Source organism: Coturnix japonica, chromosome 3 (genome assembly GCF_054131305.1).
Source record: "Coturnix japonica strain WE chromosome 3, WE-NBRP24, whole genome shotgun sequence".
Lineage (NCBI taxonomy): Eukaryota > Metazoa > Chordata > Aves > Galliformes > Phasianidae > Coturnix > Coturnix japonica.
Window position 1 is genome coordinate 23,347,706 of NC_140665.1, and position 19,315 is coordinate 23,367,020.

A 19,315-nucleotide genomic window follows, 5' to 3' on the forward strand; every position below is an offset into this window, starting at 1 on the left:
ACTTCCTAATACTGCGTTAGAGTATTTGAAATACTTGCAGTGCTTTTAGGATGGTTTTGCTGTGTACGCTGTTTGCTCACCATGCTGCTTAATTTGGTGATCAGTTCCTGCTCTTAAGCATATGCATATTTCTTAAAGACTTGCGTTGCTAGACTCTGAATGTTACCTGAATCTCAGTAGTAAGAAAAACCTGGAACAGTTTTTGTTTTTTTTTTTGTAAATACATGCTAAATAGTTAAACATGGTTTTAGTGAATGTAGCTAAAGTAAAATGTTGCTGCTTAATTTTTCAGATGGTTATCAGGCTGATTTTTGTTGTTCTGCCAAACAATTTGATAAAACAGCTGATGAAGCACAGACCAGCAGAAGTGACCATCAGTCTAGCAAAACATTACCTTCTCGAAGTCAGACTACCAAAACACAAGCCAGAGACCGACCAAAACCCGGCTCAGCAGAGTCCACAAATCACAATAAACTTCCTCTAGTGCCTAACAACATTTTGACATCACAAGAAGGAACTACTAAAAAATCAGAGAGCCTCACTAAAGCTTTAAAGTTTGAGAAAGCTAATTGTTCTTCTGGGAGCCAGTACAAGGCTGTTTCTGAAGAAAAGATGGTTGGTAAAATTTTTACCAAGTCAGCTGAGAATTCTTTGAGTTCTGAAGACTTCTCCAAAACTGTATCAAGAGGCAATCATGGAACACACAATAAAATATCAAGGAATACAGTCCAATCTTTCTCCAAGGTAACATGTAATAATTCCTTCAAAGACAAAACTCTGAGGAGCCCTCCAAAGAATGAGGTTTTACATCCTGATAACATGAAAGGCTCCAGCGAACCCCAGCAAGACTTACTGCTGAGTAAGAGTTTAGAAACGACATTTAAGAATATCTTGGAACTTAAAAAAACTGGGAGACCGACACAAAATGAGGCATCCAGTAGTGGCTCTGTTGACTTAGAATTTCCTAATTTTTCACCTCTTGCTTCACAAGAAAACTGCTTGGAAAAATTTATTCCAGATCACAGTGAAGGTGTAGAAACTGACTCTATTTTAGAAGCAGCTGTAAATAGTATCTTAGAGTGTTAATAGTTACAATTCCCTGGAAAAGTTATGTTTCTCTTAGCAGAAGCAAATGTGAATGACACCACAAGTACAGCCTGACATACATTTAAGGTTAACCTTTCTAAACTAGATTCTGTTCTGTGTTTGAGAGCAATACTCATTGTGGTTACAGTGAGATAGCCAAGTAAATTTAATCCTTGTTAGAATGCAGTCTGTTAGGGCCTTACTATTTCAAGTATTATTATGATAGTGCTTTTGATAATTGTGCAGTCCTGCAGCATAACAAGGTTGCAGGTCGTTAGGCCCTGTGTAATATGGTAATATACTGACAATCACAGTCATTTGAAAGGATATATTTATTAAGAAAACGTTTTTTTTAAAGGTGATGGAAGCAACAATTCTCCCCTACCCTTTTCCACAAATCATTGGATTTTTAAGTTGTTCTGGAAAACCCACTGTACCTCTATTCAGAAGTGATAATTTGCTTTGTAATGAAATCTGTGTTCTAGGAGTCTTAAGTTGGAAGGATGTCATCACTGTGTTAACAAGGTTTCATAAGTTGAACTTAAAGTGCTTTTCTATTGCTTTTTGAGCAGAAACTAGTCCTTGATATATTTGTAGTGGGTGAGTTTAGTCTGTGAGATGATATTATATGGTCTTAGTCACAGTGGCATGATATGAAGTAATAAATGCTTGACTAAGGAAGGTAGATTGGAAGCCAGTAAGTGGCTTCTTGTGTACAGGTTGAGGCCATGATAGAGCCATGAATTTATATATATATAACATATATATTAACTCTTCTTCAAGAGATATTGCATTTTATAATTGGATGTAGTCAGCCTTGAGTCTTTCTGAAGTGGTATAATTTTGTTACTGTTTTTTTTTTTCTTTGATTTTTTTTCAACTTTTTTTATTTTTAGACCGAGTGTCAAAAGCACTTTTATTTGAAAGCTGTTAAGATATTTGTAGCTTATATTTTAAGAGGACATTAGCCTTACTTGGAAAGAAATTTAAAGGCCAGTGTTTATTTTTTGATTTTATTATTTTTTTTTGCTATCAGAGAATGTTGAAGCATCCACTGTAGCAGTCATAATTATCAAGATATGTACAGACCAAAGTTGATCAGCAGTCCCATTGTTAAAACATATCTAAAAGCGTGTAATTATGAATTCATATTGTAGAGCCAAGTGAAAAACTATTGCATGGTTTGCATTTGGCTTGCTGTCATGTTGGTAAGATAGAATCGTATTATTTTATTTATTTATTTTAATCTATGTTGTCTTTATTTTTATTTTGCCTCCCATGCTTCTCTTTCATAGTTTACTTTGGTCACAAGTGCTTATGTGCACATCAATATGCTGACATTAGTCTCGCACATGTAGTACATATGTCTGCTCAGGAGGATACAGCTTGTGTGATTTCTAAGATATGCTTACGTTCTCCCCCAGACCTTCCCTCCCGTTTCTCAGAAATTACCATTCATTTTCCAGACTTACAGTCTTCATAATCTCGAGGCTCATTGTGACAAACTGTGGTTGTCAGTTAGATTGCCAGGAAGGAAAACAAAGAGGTAGAGTCTTGCTGTCACGTAATTCAGTCCAGCTGAGCAGTGTAGAAGAAAGCAGAATTATGGCCTTGTGACAGTGAAAGACTACAGTGCAACTCAGTGTTGAGCTATTGTCCACTGTTTGACCACTAAAGGAAACCAAATCTCGAAAGCAACAGGAAAAAGATAAACTTGCTTAAAATTCATTTTCCCTTTGAAGTGGATGGAAATGCTGTTGGCTTTTATTTTTTTTTTTCTTTTGTATATTACTAGTTGCCATTTTAAAAAAAAAAATTGTGCCAATTTTAAAGTATCTATGTTTGTAAAACCCAACATTCCCGAGTGTTGTATAAACTATTGGAAGTAATAACAAGCATTGCCAGTTTTAAATTTTTAGCTAAGTGTCCATAGAATAGACTCTCAGGCAGTTATTTGTTCTTTTACGGGCAAAACTGACAATATAGTCTTCACCTATTGCCTTTTAGGTTTAATAATATGCTCATGGCTGTGTATTCTGATACATATGTACCTTGATTTTGGAAATATAACCATTCTAAACTATCTGAGAAGAAAAAAACGAAGTTACACAGCTGTATGCTAACTAATTAATTCTTTTATAGAGGAAAAAGAAGTTGCACATTTGTTGATTCACTTTTTGTGCCACTTCAAAATGGGTACGGTGTCTGTACAGCAAATACGCAATTGATGCATATCAGGCTGTGTGTCTGCTATTGGATCTTATTCTGGGATGGGGACAATGATGTTAAAAATGGCAAATTGCAAAAAGTAATGATTGTTGATCTGGTCAGACACATTTCCCTGAACTACATATGAGAGGAGCCCACTGAAGGGTCCTAGCAAGGTAAATGTTAGATTGATCATGTTCTGTTGTTTGCTCCTTTGAATTCAGCTCTAAAGAAATTCTGGTACGTTGTGAAGCAGGAAATGAAAGAATTATACTTTTCTTGTGCATTTTGTGTTTTGTTTTTTTTTTTTTTCTTTAGAAGTCTAAATTAATCCTATGGACTCAAATCCAGCAAAGTATTGTGAATGTGCATGACTTTAAACATGTTTTCATTATTTTGCTGGATCAGCATTGTGTTTTCGATGTTATTTAATACTGCCTAATATTAAAACAAATTTTAAACTGGCAATTAAGAAAAAGATGTTCATTTTGAAGAATTTAGTATAATTTATCTGTTAGATTAGGGAGGCCTTACAGACTGACTTCACTTAAAGAGGATGTGTCACTTATTGTCAGTGTGGTATGGACTTTATTTGCTTAAATACCTTCATTTGTAAAGTATGTCTCACTTGAAATTGCTTTGTATACATTTTGTAAAAATATTTATAAAATGTTTTGTAAAAAAAAAAAAGTATAACAAATTGCAGTTTATTTTGTTATGTTGGATAAATACTGTTAAAAGACACAAGTCAGTAAATATATTGTTAATCCATGGATAGGAAATGTTTAGTTGGAGATTACAAATTGAAACAACCATTGCAATACAGCCAAAGATTTGGGAAAAATGCGTATCTGTGATTGTCTTGATTTAACTAAGTTGAATATTTATACTTCCAAAAAAGGATTGCTCTCAGTTTTAAGTAATATGGTTGCAAAATATTCTTACTTCTGTGCTTTTTAAAATGTATCCGTATTTTGTGACATTATATAGGCCAGCTCTTCATAGTCTATGAAACTTTTGAATGTACACTACTGAGGTTTGGTTCATATGGCATAGCATGCAGCATTACATACAGCAATACTCATACCAGAATAACAGGATTGGCAGTGTTCCTGCTGTGCTGTCGTTACAAATCTTCCCTTGATGAGGTTGCTGAGAGATGTTCTCCTCCTGTCTGTTCTCACAAAGTAGAGGCATCATCTTCCTGATACCTGGGGGAGATGGTAGAAGAAGAGTTTGTGTTTGTCAGCCAGCCATCTCATTCATGTTGGCAGTGTTTCCCACTTCTTTCTTTTGGCTGTGAGAAGAAGATATGTTAATTGCTGATGATGTAACTTCCTGCTTTTAGAAGGGTAATGACTTCTTACTGTGATTGAATTTTTCAGAAGATGTGCTGAGATTCTGATCTAGTAAAGCTCTTATGCTTGGAACTTCATCACTTTATATTTGGAGGCTATGAAAATGAAGGACTGGTGAAGTACACCACCTCTCATCGTGGATTAGGGCCTGCCACGTTGCAAGGTAGAAGTCTTTATGGTTAATATTAAGTTATTTTGTCAGCAAGACAAAATAAACTTGCATTTTGAAAGCTTCTCACATAGATTCAGTCAGTAACAAAATGAATAAACTCAACCGTATGTTATTTTAATCTGTATTTGGGTTAGGATGGCTAAATATGTTGTAATTTCTTTTTTTCTATTTGGCATATCCGCATAAAATTACGAGGCAGGCCTTTTGGGTTGTGAGACATTGGATGTACTATGCAGTTCATGGTCACTTCAGATGATCTTTTTGTTACAAGAGCATGGTATATTTTAAGTTGCTTTTTAATAATGGTTTTGGGGTGAGGGGATTAGCAACCTGTGTTTATTCCTTCCTTCAAGGTGGGAATTTCTGAAGGTTCTTGAGCATGCGAGAGATAATGTGTAGCTTATATAAGAAGTTTTAAAAGAAATATCTGTAATAACTATTTGCAACAGCTAAACAAGCAAGCTTGAGCAATCTTCTTGTTCTAAGGTGGAAAAAGATGAAGGATACACAGTGAGAAGAAAGTTATAAAAACATCCCATTGTAATGCCAGGCATAAAAAACTCTGGCTTCTTTCAGATTTGGGATAGCATACAGTGTGTTGGGGATAAATATGTAACAAATAGAGAAGCTAGTTCAGAATGTAAGGCTCTTCCCTGGTGTTCTCTTAGCATAATGTGTAGCTAGCTTTTGTTGAGCTGTGTGCCATGATCTGCAGCTTATCAGCTCTCTGGAATGTCATGCTCTGTCTTCACTACTGCTTTTGTACTGCAGGAGTGTACTCCATTTTTCTTTTTTTCTTCTTTTTTTTCTTATGAATGTGTAGAAAATGAAACGTTCCCATTTGAGGTAAATTGTAACTGTGTTAATTGAATGGAATGACAGCGATTTTGGAATTCGGTGGTTTGAAGAGGAAGCTAAGTTAGTCCATGCAGATGCATCCAAATAGCTTTCAATACTTAAGCTAGCTTTTATGTCTGCAGAGCTTTTCATTGCATAATGCAGTCACGCTGGGGGCCAAATTTTAAGAACTGTGCTGAACTCTTGGTTGTATGAGTTGTCACTCATTTGTCAATATTACAGCCTGTTCAGATAATGATGTTTCATTCCATTTATTCCAGTTTTGTCCACACGCAGCTCAGCTGTCTCTGGACAGATGCGGTGCAGACCTCTGACGTTGCCTTTCTAGAAATCTGGTGCTTAGGGCCTTATCCACAGTCTGTCGAAATGGGTGGAAGAAAGCTTTTCAGTCAGGGACTGTGATGGTAATTCTTCTTTAACCATGTTAAAATAGTTCAAATTGCTGAATCATTATCTATAAGTGGAGAAGCATAGGTTGAACTAATTAAAACAACACGTGCCGTTCTTGAGCTATGTTTGTACATCCCTGTGTTTTGTCTCAGCGATTGGCTTCTCCTTGGCTTAGAGCTGTGGCACTTAGCTCAGAGATGCTTGAAGTGTACAGCTTCTGACAGTTTCTGATGGCACATAAAACACTGTGGTTTTAAAACTCTTTGAATAACTTCTGATGTTACAATCACAGATTTTGCTTTGCACTATTTTTGAGTGATTCAATTTGCTCTTATATGAGGTTGCTGGTAAACTACTAAGTGAGCTGTATGCAACATGTATTTGTTTGCTTACAGAAAAATAGAGAAAAATCAGCCCAGCTTGGCATTGGTGATTGCTTTGAACTGAAGGGGCTGATATTCTAAATTGGGGTATTTTGTTCCTGTCTTAATTTGCAGCTTTCAACTATTGGGCCAGCACTGACAAAACAGACATTTGTGTGTGTGTTTTGTTTCTCTCTTGAGTTCTTTAAGTTTTATAAGCCATGTAATTAATATTGCTGTTACTGAATCATTGAATCATCATGAATTTGAATCATTTGTTTTTAATTCAGTTTGAAGCTGACTGCAATTCACATGAGAACTTCTTCCAAATCTAATTCCAAAATGCATAAATATACAGAAGCTAAATGTATTTATTTTTATTACCTAATAGACCTTTTTTTTTCTTTTTTTAAGCTTATTTGGGACGATGCGTGTGTTGTGTATATCCTTTACATGAAGAACAGAGCAATGTTGGAAAAACGCTGTAGTTCGTTTCACAGCCAGATATTGCCAGGTGTACCTAATATCACAAAGACTGACCAATATCGTGGTTAATATCACAAAGGTTGACCAATGTCGCCTTCCTGTAATTAATTAGGAAGTAGGGGATTTGGAAAACCGTGTCATAACTGTTTCAAGAATGGACTCAACACAATGTGAAAGGCAGTTGTGAAGGAATGTGCCTGCGTGTTACTAAGAACTGTGAGTAGACTAAAATATTGAGGTGTTTTCGTCGTAGCAAGTGTTGATTGTCATTGGCAACATATTCCTTACAGGAGATAAGAAAGATGTGGAAGCTACTTGCTACTGTGCTGTTTTTTTTATTGTTTTTTGTTCTTGTTTGTCTGTGAGGTTACGTTTTCCTTATTGATGGAAAAGAGAACTCCCATACAGTGAAAGGTAAATTCTGGGTTTTCAGTGAAGATGTCTATGACCTAATGACACCTATGATAACTAGCGTTCAACTTCTGAGAATGCATTGTTTTTCTCTTCCCTGATTATGGGGGAAATCTGATTCTTTGACAGCCAGTCTGAGAGCTGACTCTTAACTGTTTCCCCTGGGAGCTGAAGGCCTGTTCTGGAATTACACCATTTTTAATTTGCGGAAGCCTGAAGAGGAGCCCCTGATTTATTGTTTTATCCTTTGGCAGTCAAATCTCAAGCTACAAAATAAATAAGGATCCTCAAGTACCAGTAGTTTAAAATTACTTATACCAGTTCTCGTAGTAGTGTTCTGTCAGAGATTAATTATTTTCAGAGCCATTGTGATCGAGTGTGGTCATACAAACAATTGTAACTGTTTGTCTGTACTCCCGTTTTCCTTATGTGTGTTTCTGGGAAAATTCATCTAGAATTTGTAGGAAGTCTAGCTCAGAAAGTCCTCTACTGAAGGTCAAAGTGTGTTTAGTATCTACCCCAAACAAGGTCAAGGTATGTTCTTTCTTACCTACCTAGCATAGTAGGGATAAATATTAAACATAGGTGTTGGGGGAATTATTTTTGCAGAGTGTGAAAACTTGGGAATTTCATTGATGTTCTTATTTGTCTGCCATGCTCTTTCAGAAGGAAAGGTGCTAATCACGGTTTTATGGCAGTTCCATCTGTTGTACTTCTGATCTTAGCATCCAGTCACTGCAAGGATTTAAGGCTGAAGGTTGGAATTAACCCTGTCACAGAAGGGCAGATCAGGTTAAAGGATCCTCAACATGTTATAGGCAAAAGGTAGTTGCATTTGTCTGCAGTCCAAAGACAATAATTGACTTGAAATGCTGGGTTTGTGTTTGTTGGAGGGGAAGTGGAGAAGCAGTAAATACAACTGTTTAAAGGTCAGTTGTTCTTAGAACAGTTGAAGAGGGAATTTGTTTGCTTCTTGTGGGAAGAAAAAAAGATCTTAGAAATATGGCAGTAGCCTTGGGCTGTTGAGTTGACTGAGTCATCTGTGAAAGCTTAATAAAAGAAGAAAAAAGGGGGCTAGGGGCTGGAAAGCAGAGAATACTCCACTGCCTGTGTGTCCATTCAAGGAGTAGTTCAGAAATGTCAGGTTCTGTGCAAATAAACAGTAGGTTTCAATTGTCTGCTGCTAATTATCGCCCAAATTTGATTTGCACGCTCTTCAAAGGGACTCATATCTTTCCATTTAGTTATTTGTTTCACTGTAATGAATCTTTAATTCAAGCCAAATGTGGGTCAATTTCCAGCTGAAGGAAAGAAAGAAAAATGCTTGGAATGTGTTTATCCACGGTCATACCAGTGTCTCTTTTTAGCTTTATGTATGTGTTGATTCATGGCCTCGATGGGGAGGTGAATTTGTGTCAATCTGTGAATTGGTTTTGCTTGTTTGGCAAGTTTGTGAAGGGTTTGGTCAGTTGTAGAGGGGCTTAAGTAATTGTGTGTAATAGAGTGTTTCTGGTGCTCTTCAGAGTAACAAGATAAGTCTTAAAATGTTATGGATAATAACAAAATCTCACTCCAGGTACGTTTCCCCCCACTCCCCCCCAGGTATTATATCCTTTTATGCAACCATAGGCTAATTGACCTTTTGCTCACACTTCTTTTCCAACCTTGATAGCTTTCACATCTTGGTAGGCAGATGATTTGCTGCTCTATCTGCAGTGATGCTGTCATCAGTCTCTGAGGACAATGCAATAATAGTTGCATACTTGTCCTCCCATCAGAAGTACCTACAGTAACTACAGAACATGGGCCTATAATATGAAAATACGGCAATCTGAGAGTGATTGTTTATCACTACGTTGGGCATCTTGCAGTGCTGAGTTGCCTGGGGATGGACTGTGGCACCCTGCTCTAGGTGTCCCTGTGTCAGCAGGGCTGGGACCAGATGGACCCCAGGGTCCCTTCCATCTTCAGCCAGCCTGAAATGCTGTGCCCATTATGCTTTAGCAAGATTTGTGAAGACTGGATATTTAATCGTGCAGGGCTAAACATGACTTCGCTTTTAAATTGAGCTTTTGTTGGTCACGCAGGAGATGGCTATATGAGAAAAATGCATTATTTTCTGTTCATTTTAATCTGTGTCAGAGGGAGGTAAAAAGATTAAGTTAACACTCATATGCTTAGTATGTTCTAAAAAAAAAAAACAAATGAAAGCAAAACAAACCAAACCAACACAACAGAATTACAGTAACGTATATGACTGTCTTGTAAAGGGAGCCTGTTTTTCATTCTTAGGCTCTCATTGGTTAAATACAGAGAACAAGTTAGTGCTGTACTATGCCCCATGCAGTTTTTCCATACAGTGTGCTCCTGTACTTATTCAGACTCACCATGTTTTGATCATGTAGACCTGCGGCCAGCTCCAGTTACATGGCTACCTGCTCTTCTTCTGGGGATCCCTGTCTCAGTGCACAGGATGGTGTGGGTACCTTTGCCTGTCAGCTTCCCCTGACCTCGCTGCTGTTATTTGAAAAGTTATGCCCTGACTCTATCAAGTGCTCCTTTTGTGCTCCACATGTGTACTTATGGTATCAGTTCTTCTTAGGTTTTTGATGGCTGATCCAGTAGAATCTGACCTGAGCCCGAGGTCTTTTTGTAGCATGGCAGTGCAGTAGGTGTCATCTTTAGCAGAGCTGTCTCTTGAGTGTGTACCATAAAATGCTGCTTATTGTACCTCTCTTAGAGTGAGCGCTGTGCTGTAGCTCCTAACTGCAGGCAGCTGCTCATAAAGTTCCGTACCAAGTGAATGCACTTGATCTTAGCGGGCTTTGTGTGCTTTCAGTGTGAACAGTATTTGATGTCCACCATCATCTGTGGTCTCTGATTCATTGCTGATGTAGCTGCTGGTGTCTCCCTGGAGAACAGGCTTAACCTCACCCTCGGTCCATGGCGATGTGGTGCTGGCAGCTGCTGTCTGCACAGATGGCAGGGTTGCATTCAGACACTTAAGCCTCTGCTTTTTCTGCACCTTGAAATCGCTCTGTGATACAATTCATTATTTATTTAGTGCTGTAATCGACCCAGCCAGAGAGCAATCTGCAATCCAGCTGGCAAGGCACTTAGCAGCCACAGTGGGGAAACTGGTAAATCCAACCCACAGAATGCTGCTTACTGAGATGGGAGCGAAACTTCACTAACTCTGCTAATTGCTATCAGCTATTTATGGTTGCACGTTGCATTGGTACAGATTGTTGCAAAAACTTTTATTTGGGGCTGCACACTGTATCCTGTCCTGCACGTAGGGATGCACAGACCTGTGATGTCTGTGTTCTCAAAGACAAGGAACACCTGGCCACACTCAGATCTGGCTTCCCCTTTAGCCAGGTAAGTGGACTTATGTTGAAAGCACTGGTGCCTGCAGATAACACATTTTGGGAGTGGTTTTTGTTGCTGTTTGTTCTAAGTTTCACCAAAGAAGTAAGAAGGCATGTAAAAACTGGAGTATAGGTAGATGCTAACATTTACTTTGCAGACCCATTTTTGGTTAAATAGCATGTATAATTATATAGAGGGGTTGTGGAGTCTCCTTCTCTGCAGATACTCAGTGCCCATCTGGGCGCTTTCCTACTCAACCCACCGTAGGGAACCTCCTTTTAGCAGATGATCTCCAGAGGTCTGGTCGAATCCCTGTGGCTCTAGATTCTGTAACCAGGAGATGAAAAGTGTGAACTTTTCCCAGCAGTCTTAATGGAGTGCTGGCTTTAAAAGGCTAATTTAGTTGCTGCTTGCTATGCAATTAACACCAAGCTAATACATGGGGTTAGTACAGCTGTGTGGTACTTTGCTTGGTGTCAGGGTGGGTGTTGGTTCACACCACACAATGAAGACATCTTTATAAGGTGAACGTGTCATCCAAGAGCAAGCAAAACTTGAGGCTGTGGAAACAGGCTGGAGCAATGTAATGATATTATGATTCTGTATAAATTAATTTGAACAGAGTGCACAGCAAAAAGGGAGAGAGTAGTTGAGACATGAAATAATGATAATAAAAGTTTGGTTAGGTTTACAAAGGAATCAGATACAGGGGAATCTGACAGCGTTGTGGCTGACGCAAGATCAGATAGTACCCTTTAAACTTGGAGAACATGAAAAAAAGGGCAAATAGAAAATACTGGGCAGTTTTAAAATCCACTTCAGTTCATTTCTGTTAACAGATTTGCAGTTTTTTGTTTGATTGGTTTTAATACCCGTGTAGACACAGCGCTGCTCCTGTTTTAGGGGGTCATCTGGTGGCAGCTAATGTGAATTATTCTTTAATGCCTTAAAGTCTGCTTACAGTGGTGTTAGGATAGTTCTCAAGCTGTATGATATGAAAGCGGTCTATTATGATAAAAAATGGTGGGAACTGGAGTTTTTTAGGTGACAGCCTAATGCAAACATAGGAGTGGAACTGGAGACTGTATCAGTAAATGGCTTGGAAAGAAGGAGAGAAGGGGTCTGTAGGAGCCACTTCATCTTCAGTACACTACCTCCAGTGCCTATACCAGTCCTTCCATTCTCCTTTCCACTTACGGCAGTCACTACGCATCGCTCTCCCAAGAGTATTGTGGGGAAAAAATTACAACATACAAAGTCTTGAGAGTGCAATAGGGGACAGTAGCTAAAATGAAATATTTAAGCACGTGTGCATCTGTCTCCTCTTTATAAAAATTCTGGTTGTTTTTACCTCAGATATTAAACTGTTAAATGAAGTCCTGAAAACTCAGTCACTCAGCTCTCAGTGTGCCTGAATTCCATCCGCTTTTCAGTAACATCAGGTTCTGTGCAAATAAACAGTAGGTTTCAATTGTCTGCTGCTAATTATCGCCCAAACTTGATTTGCACGCTCTTCAAAGGGACTCATATCTTTCCATTTAGTTATTTGTTTCACTGCGATGAATCTTTAATTCAAGCCAAATGTGGGTCAATTTCCAGCTGAAGGGGGGGGGGGGGGGAAAGGAAAGCTTGGAATGTGTTTATCCACGGTCATACCAGTGTCTCTTTTTAGTTTTATGTATGTATTGATTCACGGCCTTGGTGGGGAGGTGAATTTGTGTCAATCTGTGAATTGGGTTTGCTTGTTTGGCAAGTTTGTGAAGGGTTTGGTCAGTTGTAGAGGGGCTTAAGTAATTGTGTGTAATGGAAAGTTTCTGGTGGTCTTTAGTGTGAACAGTGCATGTCCTGAAATTACACAGGCATAAAAAATCTCATTACGCTCGAATTCCCATCCTACCTATAAAAAGATATCTGTGCGAGGATGAAGAGGGGAGATGAAATAATACAATCTAGATTCCTTTTTCTACTTCATTGGCTCTGAATTAATGAATGCATATATTGTATTTTCTGCAGTCTCCTTGGCTGCCACTATGACCCTGTTCAGAGCCATAACGTTTCATTCATGGAACCAAAGGAATTCTGGACGTTTTCCCTTTTAAATTAATAGAAAGCACCAAATGCAAGACACAGGGCTATGGCAGGAGAAAAAATAATCACTGTAATAAATACCACATGTGATCAAGATTTATGAAGCAGACAATAAAGACTAATTTAAAAAGAGAAATCCCTCCATTCTCTTTCATGTGGCCGGAGGCATCATTTCTGGCTGTCTTTACAGGAGATTTATTCAAAGATTTAACACCCCCTTCTGTTTTTCTTCTCCTGGAAGCTTGGAGGAGGATAGTTTATTAACTTACTATTCTTTAGATTCACATATGACCTCTGTTTTCTTTTAACATGGAGTAGTTGGTCGGTGTTTGGGATATTTTTCCTTAAAACATATCTTTTTCAAGATACTTCTGCAGTGTGATGTGGCATTTCCCACATTTATTTATTTACCTCCTAATAAGAATATATTTTCATTATGAATGTCAGTAAGGTGTATCTCAACAGGGTCTGATAAAGGGAATTCATCTTTACCAAACAGGAGCTTTTTTTGTTGAGTTCTTTGTTTCTGGATTCAAGTTCTATGTAACTGATTAATCTCTGTAATCTTTTTAGTTTGTTTTCATTCCTGTTAAGTCTGATCCATGTATGTATGTATCCACCCCAGCAATGCAGGTGGAGCATGTGTTGGTACAATGTGCTGGATGCAGTGTATGGGACACATCAGGATGTGTCTGATAGACATTTCGGGGTTGGAATATCTGAGCATTCACTGATAAAAGCAGGAGGATATCTAACTCATTTAACAAAAGGACTGATAGTATAATTAGGAACATATACTAGCCTGTCACAAGTGAAATGAGAAAATCCTAAGGTGGGCACATTCCGATTAATAGATGTATTTCATTTAAATTTCATTTATTTTTCTTAAGATTTGGTTTTGATGTACATGGGCGCTTCTTTCCTTTTTTCTTCTATTTTTCTGTAATACTTGTGGCTATTTTGCACAGGTGATGACTAGAACTGCAGCACTGTTTCTAAAAGACGCGGTTTGCGATTGGAAGTTTTAAGTAAGTGACCATATCTAAATGACTTGTGAGTTTAGTGCTTGCTGACACTACGCCATTGCTAAGCCTTTCCAAGAAGATGGACATTTGAGAAGTTATTTTATTGTATATTCTCATATTATTCCTCCCCAGTCTTCTCTTTAGTGAGCATAGCCCATAATCCAGCCTTTACTTCTCCTCAAGCTAGTTAAGTTTCACCAGAACAAAAGTATGAGCCTGCCAACTTTCTTTCCTACAACTTACTGCCTCTTTTTTTTTTCAGTACGCCCAGAACACCAGAGGTTTTTGCCTTTTTATGTTCTCCAATGCTCTGGATAATATCTAAAAGGATTTGTCTCTGTTCAATTGAAGCCCCAACGTAGCAGTTACCTCTTTGTGGAGATCTTGAGAGTGGGTGGTGATGGGCTTTGTTAAGATCTGTGGTTTAACCGTAGCCTTCATAGTAATTGGAGTTTGCTGTAGTAAAACCATAGCATTCATCTTCATAAGGAATCTGCGGCTGGATGCCTGGAGCTCAGTTTATACCATATAAAACACACTACAATTTCTAAAATATATTGGAATCATGCTATCCCTGTTTCCGCTCTTGCAGTGAAGATTCATAGCTGACTCTGGGAACCTGTGGACGTGATGGATATTTCATGCCATTGCTGATTTTGAATAAACACGTGGGCTTTCTCTTGAGAGGTTACATAGCAATAATTGGTGTCCTTCAGGATGTGCATTCCACATGTGTTAACATTTGACCCTTGTTTCACAGTTCTCTGTAGTCTGGAATTTCTATTTGAATTGAAAATGGAAAGAAAACAAGAGCTTGAAGATGGGCTCAAGCCATACACCTTCCCAGATAAAGGAAAATGGATAGGGGAACCATCTGTGTATATTGCTACGAATCATGAAGGCAAATATTGGGAACAGGAAACCACCCCAGCCTTGAAGAAGTGCCTATGGAGAACATATGCTGAGGAGCTCTGGCAATAGATACTTGGTGGTAGGGAGCCCATGGCACCTCTGTAATCTCATTCTCTCATTCATCTTTCTTTTCCTAGATAGCTTCTGTGACCTCTTTCTCTTACAAAGCTTTTTAACTGAAGTGGTCTTTTGATCTCTATCTTTTTATCCAGGAGAAGCAGCTTTGCTGCTTTGACCAGGAGCCTCAAGTTGGCTTGTTTGTGAAGAAGGTACTTAGCTGGAAATACATGGATGCATTCTTGGTAATTCAACATATAGCCTCCTATTTATGTGGATCAGTTCCATCATAGAAAAAATCTGTATTTGACCCACCTAATTGGCATCCTTACTACGTTGTATTACTCGTAAATCGATAGGCAGCCTGTGCATCAGAGCTGGTTCTGCCAGGCTCTCACACTTAGCCTATCTGCGACTTGAGTTGCTTTATACATGTAGGAATTTACTTGAGCTTCAGTACTTAGTATTTGTGTATTTCTGCTGAAATGCTTTTGTTCCAGGAAGTCTGTTGGAGCACAGTGAAGTATTACTTCAGTTTCTTGTCCAGTCCTAAAGGCAATTGTTTGTTTATATTTTTATGGCCAAAAGGGGAGTATCAAAAGAACAAATGAGGAGATAAGGTTTTAAATGGGCTTTCCAAAGAATACAATTCCATATAGCTCATTCTTGAATTGAAGTGCAGACAAATGAGTTGACCTCCATAAGCCTTTACAGTGCGTGACAGAAATAAGCTCTGTGTAGAGGAAAGAAAGACATTTTGTCCACTAAAATTTCTCAAGGGTATCCTACCTATCCTTCACACCAGGGGAGTTTGATGTGACTGCCTGCCCCCCTCCCTATTCAAAGTCAAAATAACCCAACTTGACTGAAAACAAAACAAAGCCAAAAAACTCCTCTGCTTTTGCACTTATGTAACTTTATTAAATTCATACAAATCAAAGCACAGAGCAGCTCCATAAGTGAACCTTTGTAAGGGCTCAAAGCCTAGTGGTGTCCAGGGCACTTAGAGGAAAGTCTTTAACAAAATATCTGCCTTCCCCCTCACCCCCCAGCCCATTGATATGAAGAAAAATGAGCCTTTTTTGTCCAGAGGAGAAACCTCGTCACAAATATCCATGCCTTTGACTCCTCAGGGCTGTATTATGTCATTGCCACACATGCATGCAGAGCTGTGCACTGACACCACTGGAAACTAGAGCTTGTGCACAACATGGAAATTCATGGTGAGAATGCTTCAGATCAGCTGTCCGTCACTAATAAGCTCCTGAGTAGAATTCGAGGTGTGTGAGATTTAACCTATAAAGCCCTAAATGGTTACCCAGGAGACTACTACTCTTCCTGTAACACAGCACTTATAACTGAAATCAGCCGGAGACACTTGACCTTGGCTTTGGAATTTACTTCCCAAATCCATCCACCTGGGCTAGGAGCCGTCAGAAGTCAGAGCAGGCTGTGAGCTCTGCTTGTCAACCTGAGGCACTGGCAGGGGATGGTCTGAGGGGCTGGGGTTTGCTTTCAGCTGAGGATGGTGGTGGAGCCATGTAGTTTTGTTTCCTGGTGAGTACTGCTATGTTTTTATTCTATTTTTTTCCCCCTCTCCACAGAAAAATTGTTTTTGAAATAATACCATAGCTAGTTTCTACTTGCCATCCTGTGGTTTGAACTGAGGCATCGCCCACTGTATTTTAACTGATGACAGTTCTGGCTGCACTGAAATTAGTGGGATTGCGTTCATTCTGAATATATATTCCCCTGAGCAAAACATTTCTGATCAGATAAGAATCTATAAAGAAATTATTTGCAGAGATGGATGAGATCAGGAAACTCTGTTAACATAGCTTCTCTCGAAAACACTGAGATCCATGGGGAACCATTTTACAGCAGAAATGTCAGTTGGAAAGAACATGACCAAGAGAAGCCTGAATGAAAGGGAAGGCAGAATCCATGTTGATGTTTGTCGTGCCTTCTGTTTTATTCACAGCTCATTAAATGAAGAGCAGAAAGCGGGGAAGCTGCAGAAAGATAGGATGTGCTTGACCTTGTTTTCTGCTGGAAAGAGGCAGGACATGCAGTGACAGTTCTGCAGTGGGGTGTGCACTGCTTGCATTCTACACCGACTTGGTCAGTGCAGCTTGTGCAAGGTATCATGATGTGGTCTCAGAGGGATGCATCAAGGAATGTGAAGCTGGAAAGTTGGACCCTGTGATATTTTGGCATCTGAGTAGTTCTGTGGTCTCTGCTGTCTGCCTGAAAAAAAGTGCCTGTAAAAATGCTCGGGGTTTGTAACAATGAACAGGAAAATAAAAGGTGTCAAACAAATTTGCCATGTTTAGCAATAGAAATAATAATTCAAACAGCATGTAGCTGTTTTAAGTGGGAGAATTAGGAGAAGTCTGCTGATATGGTGCAACAGATACTGCTTCTCCATTTCACCTGGTGAGGGAGGATAAATAATGATAAATAATGCACTTGAAAGCTGAGAGTGTAGATAAATCCTAAGGCCAAAGTATTTTATTCACCAGTGGCTCATCCCTAAATTATTTGGCTATAGGCCACAGTTCCTATCTGATAAGATGGAATGTAAAGCTGGGAGTAATCTCTTTGCTGGACTACACGAGCCAAATTTTTCTGGCTTTGCATGTATAGATATTTAGTCCTTGCATTTCTGTTCCCATTTGTTTTGATCCTAAGCTTGGTGTCTACACTGTGGTAGAGGTACTAAACCCCAATGGTCTCTACAGGCATGCCACACAGACCCCAAAAGCACCAGGTGCTGCCTAGCACAGTCCCTTATAGAGAAAATACATCAAGTGCTCCAGCAGCCCAACTTTCATTTTCTTTCAGCCTCCCAGTTGCAGGGATAGAGCTGGCTGTTATATGAATCTTCTTCAGGTCCTTAAATATTCACAGTGAATGAATCCCACGCTCTTTTGTCAGCACAGGAATTCTTCTCCAGAGGTAAGCCATCTCACATACTAGTGGTTCTTTTTGTAAACCTCGCTCATCTCTATTGAGGAGCTTCTCTTTAGGAAAATGAGCATCTCAGCTCTATTATTTGCAAATCTCAGTGATGTATGATGGGACAAAGTTAGACTGAAAGTGAGCGTTTCATTGATGTGAAATTTTACACCCTATCTGAACACAGTATAGACTTGGTTTATGATCCATCTGGGCATGCTTGTTAGTTATTGTTGAGGTCAATCAAAGTGTAATTGTAACATAGGGAAAGACAGTCCCAGGGCTACAAGGATTTGTTTCCAACAGCTGCTATTCATTATTCATTAAACTCTACTTTCTGTTTTTAAAATTAACAACCCTTGGCCTTCTAACAAGGCATCAGACTTTAAGAACATAGATTTAAAAATCAAAGATGCTCTAGTTTCTTCCATAGATAAGTGAAAGCACAAAGTACTTCAAGCTACTTGACTGTAGAACTTAGTTTTTCTGCTAGTGGAAAACCAGATGTGAGTTGATTAACCTGAGGTTTATGGGCAGTGTATGCTGCATGGGAGAGAGCCATCCAGCGTGCAATAAAGCCCAACCTTATGGAAGTCAGGGGGACTGCTCAAATCTGCAGTTATATAAAATTCCATAAAAATTAATGCAAAGTACAGTATTGCAAGTCAACAATGAGGGAATATCATATTAAACAGAGTTTATTCAAATTGGAGCTTGTACCTCCATTAAATCAGGGGTTTTCCAATGCCCATTTACCATTGCTTGTCTAGAGTATGTCATAGTTTGTGGCTCAGGATTCTTGTGGGAGTTGGTGGTGTTCTATGAATTCCATTCTCTGTCCTCAGAAAGTGCTGTTCTCATGATGCTGCATGGAAGGGCTCTTTAGGACAGCAATGGGGCATGGCTGAGGGCTCAGTGGGAACTGATTCACTGTCTTGTGCTAGCTCTGCTTTCTTGGTCCTGTGCTGCTCTGTCATCACTGAGTGGGGGATGTATCTTTTGGTTCTATGAACCACAGAAGGAGAACAGAAAAATCTATGGGTGATCCAATTGAGTAGCATTTATAATTTTTGAGTGGCAATGTTTTGCCTACTGCAAAAATCCTTCACTCTGCAGTTGTTAGCAACAGTTGTTCTTATGACTTTCAGAAAAAGGTACTGGAATGTAGTCTATCACTGATGTTAAGGCATAAAAACAATGCTGTGTAATTAACCACTGCAAAAGCTTGTGACAGGCCCATACCTATGTATCTGTATAAGTGTAAGGAAAAATATTTCAAAGTGTTTACCTTTCAGTGGAGCTATTTTGGCCTCTCTGCTGTGTGAGTTCCAGGACCCTGTTACTTGCTGCTTCGAGGTGCTCTGCCTTCCTGGCACGTTGGGCACAGTCCCTTGATGGTGAGACTGTAAATCCCGAGTGTAGGCTTGGGCCCTAGCACTCCTTCTCTACTTATGGCTCACTCTGTGGCAATTAGATCCATTTAATTTTCTCAGCACCACGTCTTTCTTAATCTGTTCCCAAAACACTGGATTATTGTGTACTGGCAATAAACTTGTGATGCAACTCCCATCA

At 39.1% G+C, this 19,315-nt stretch overlaps 1 protein-coding gene across 10 annotated transcripts in view; it reads left to right on the top strand.

Annotated features, from left to right (window-relative positions):
• Positions 1-4,138, top strand: part of BICRAL (BICRA like chromatin remodeling complex associated protein) — a 35,812-nt gene extending 31,674 nt beyond the window's left edge. For all 10 annotated transcript variants that reach the window (XR_014943867.1, XR_014943868.1, XM_085541187.1 and 7 more), the window contains one exon: positions 293-4,138. Coding sequence is in view for 8 of the 10 variants with exons in the window: in XM_085541187.1 (XP_085397313.1) it covers positions 293-1,086 (794 nt within the window). In the remaining 2 variants the exon portion in view is untranslated. The remainder of the gene's footprint in view (positions 1-292) is intronic.
• The last annotated feature ends 15,177 nt before the right edge of the window (positions 4,139-19,315 follow it).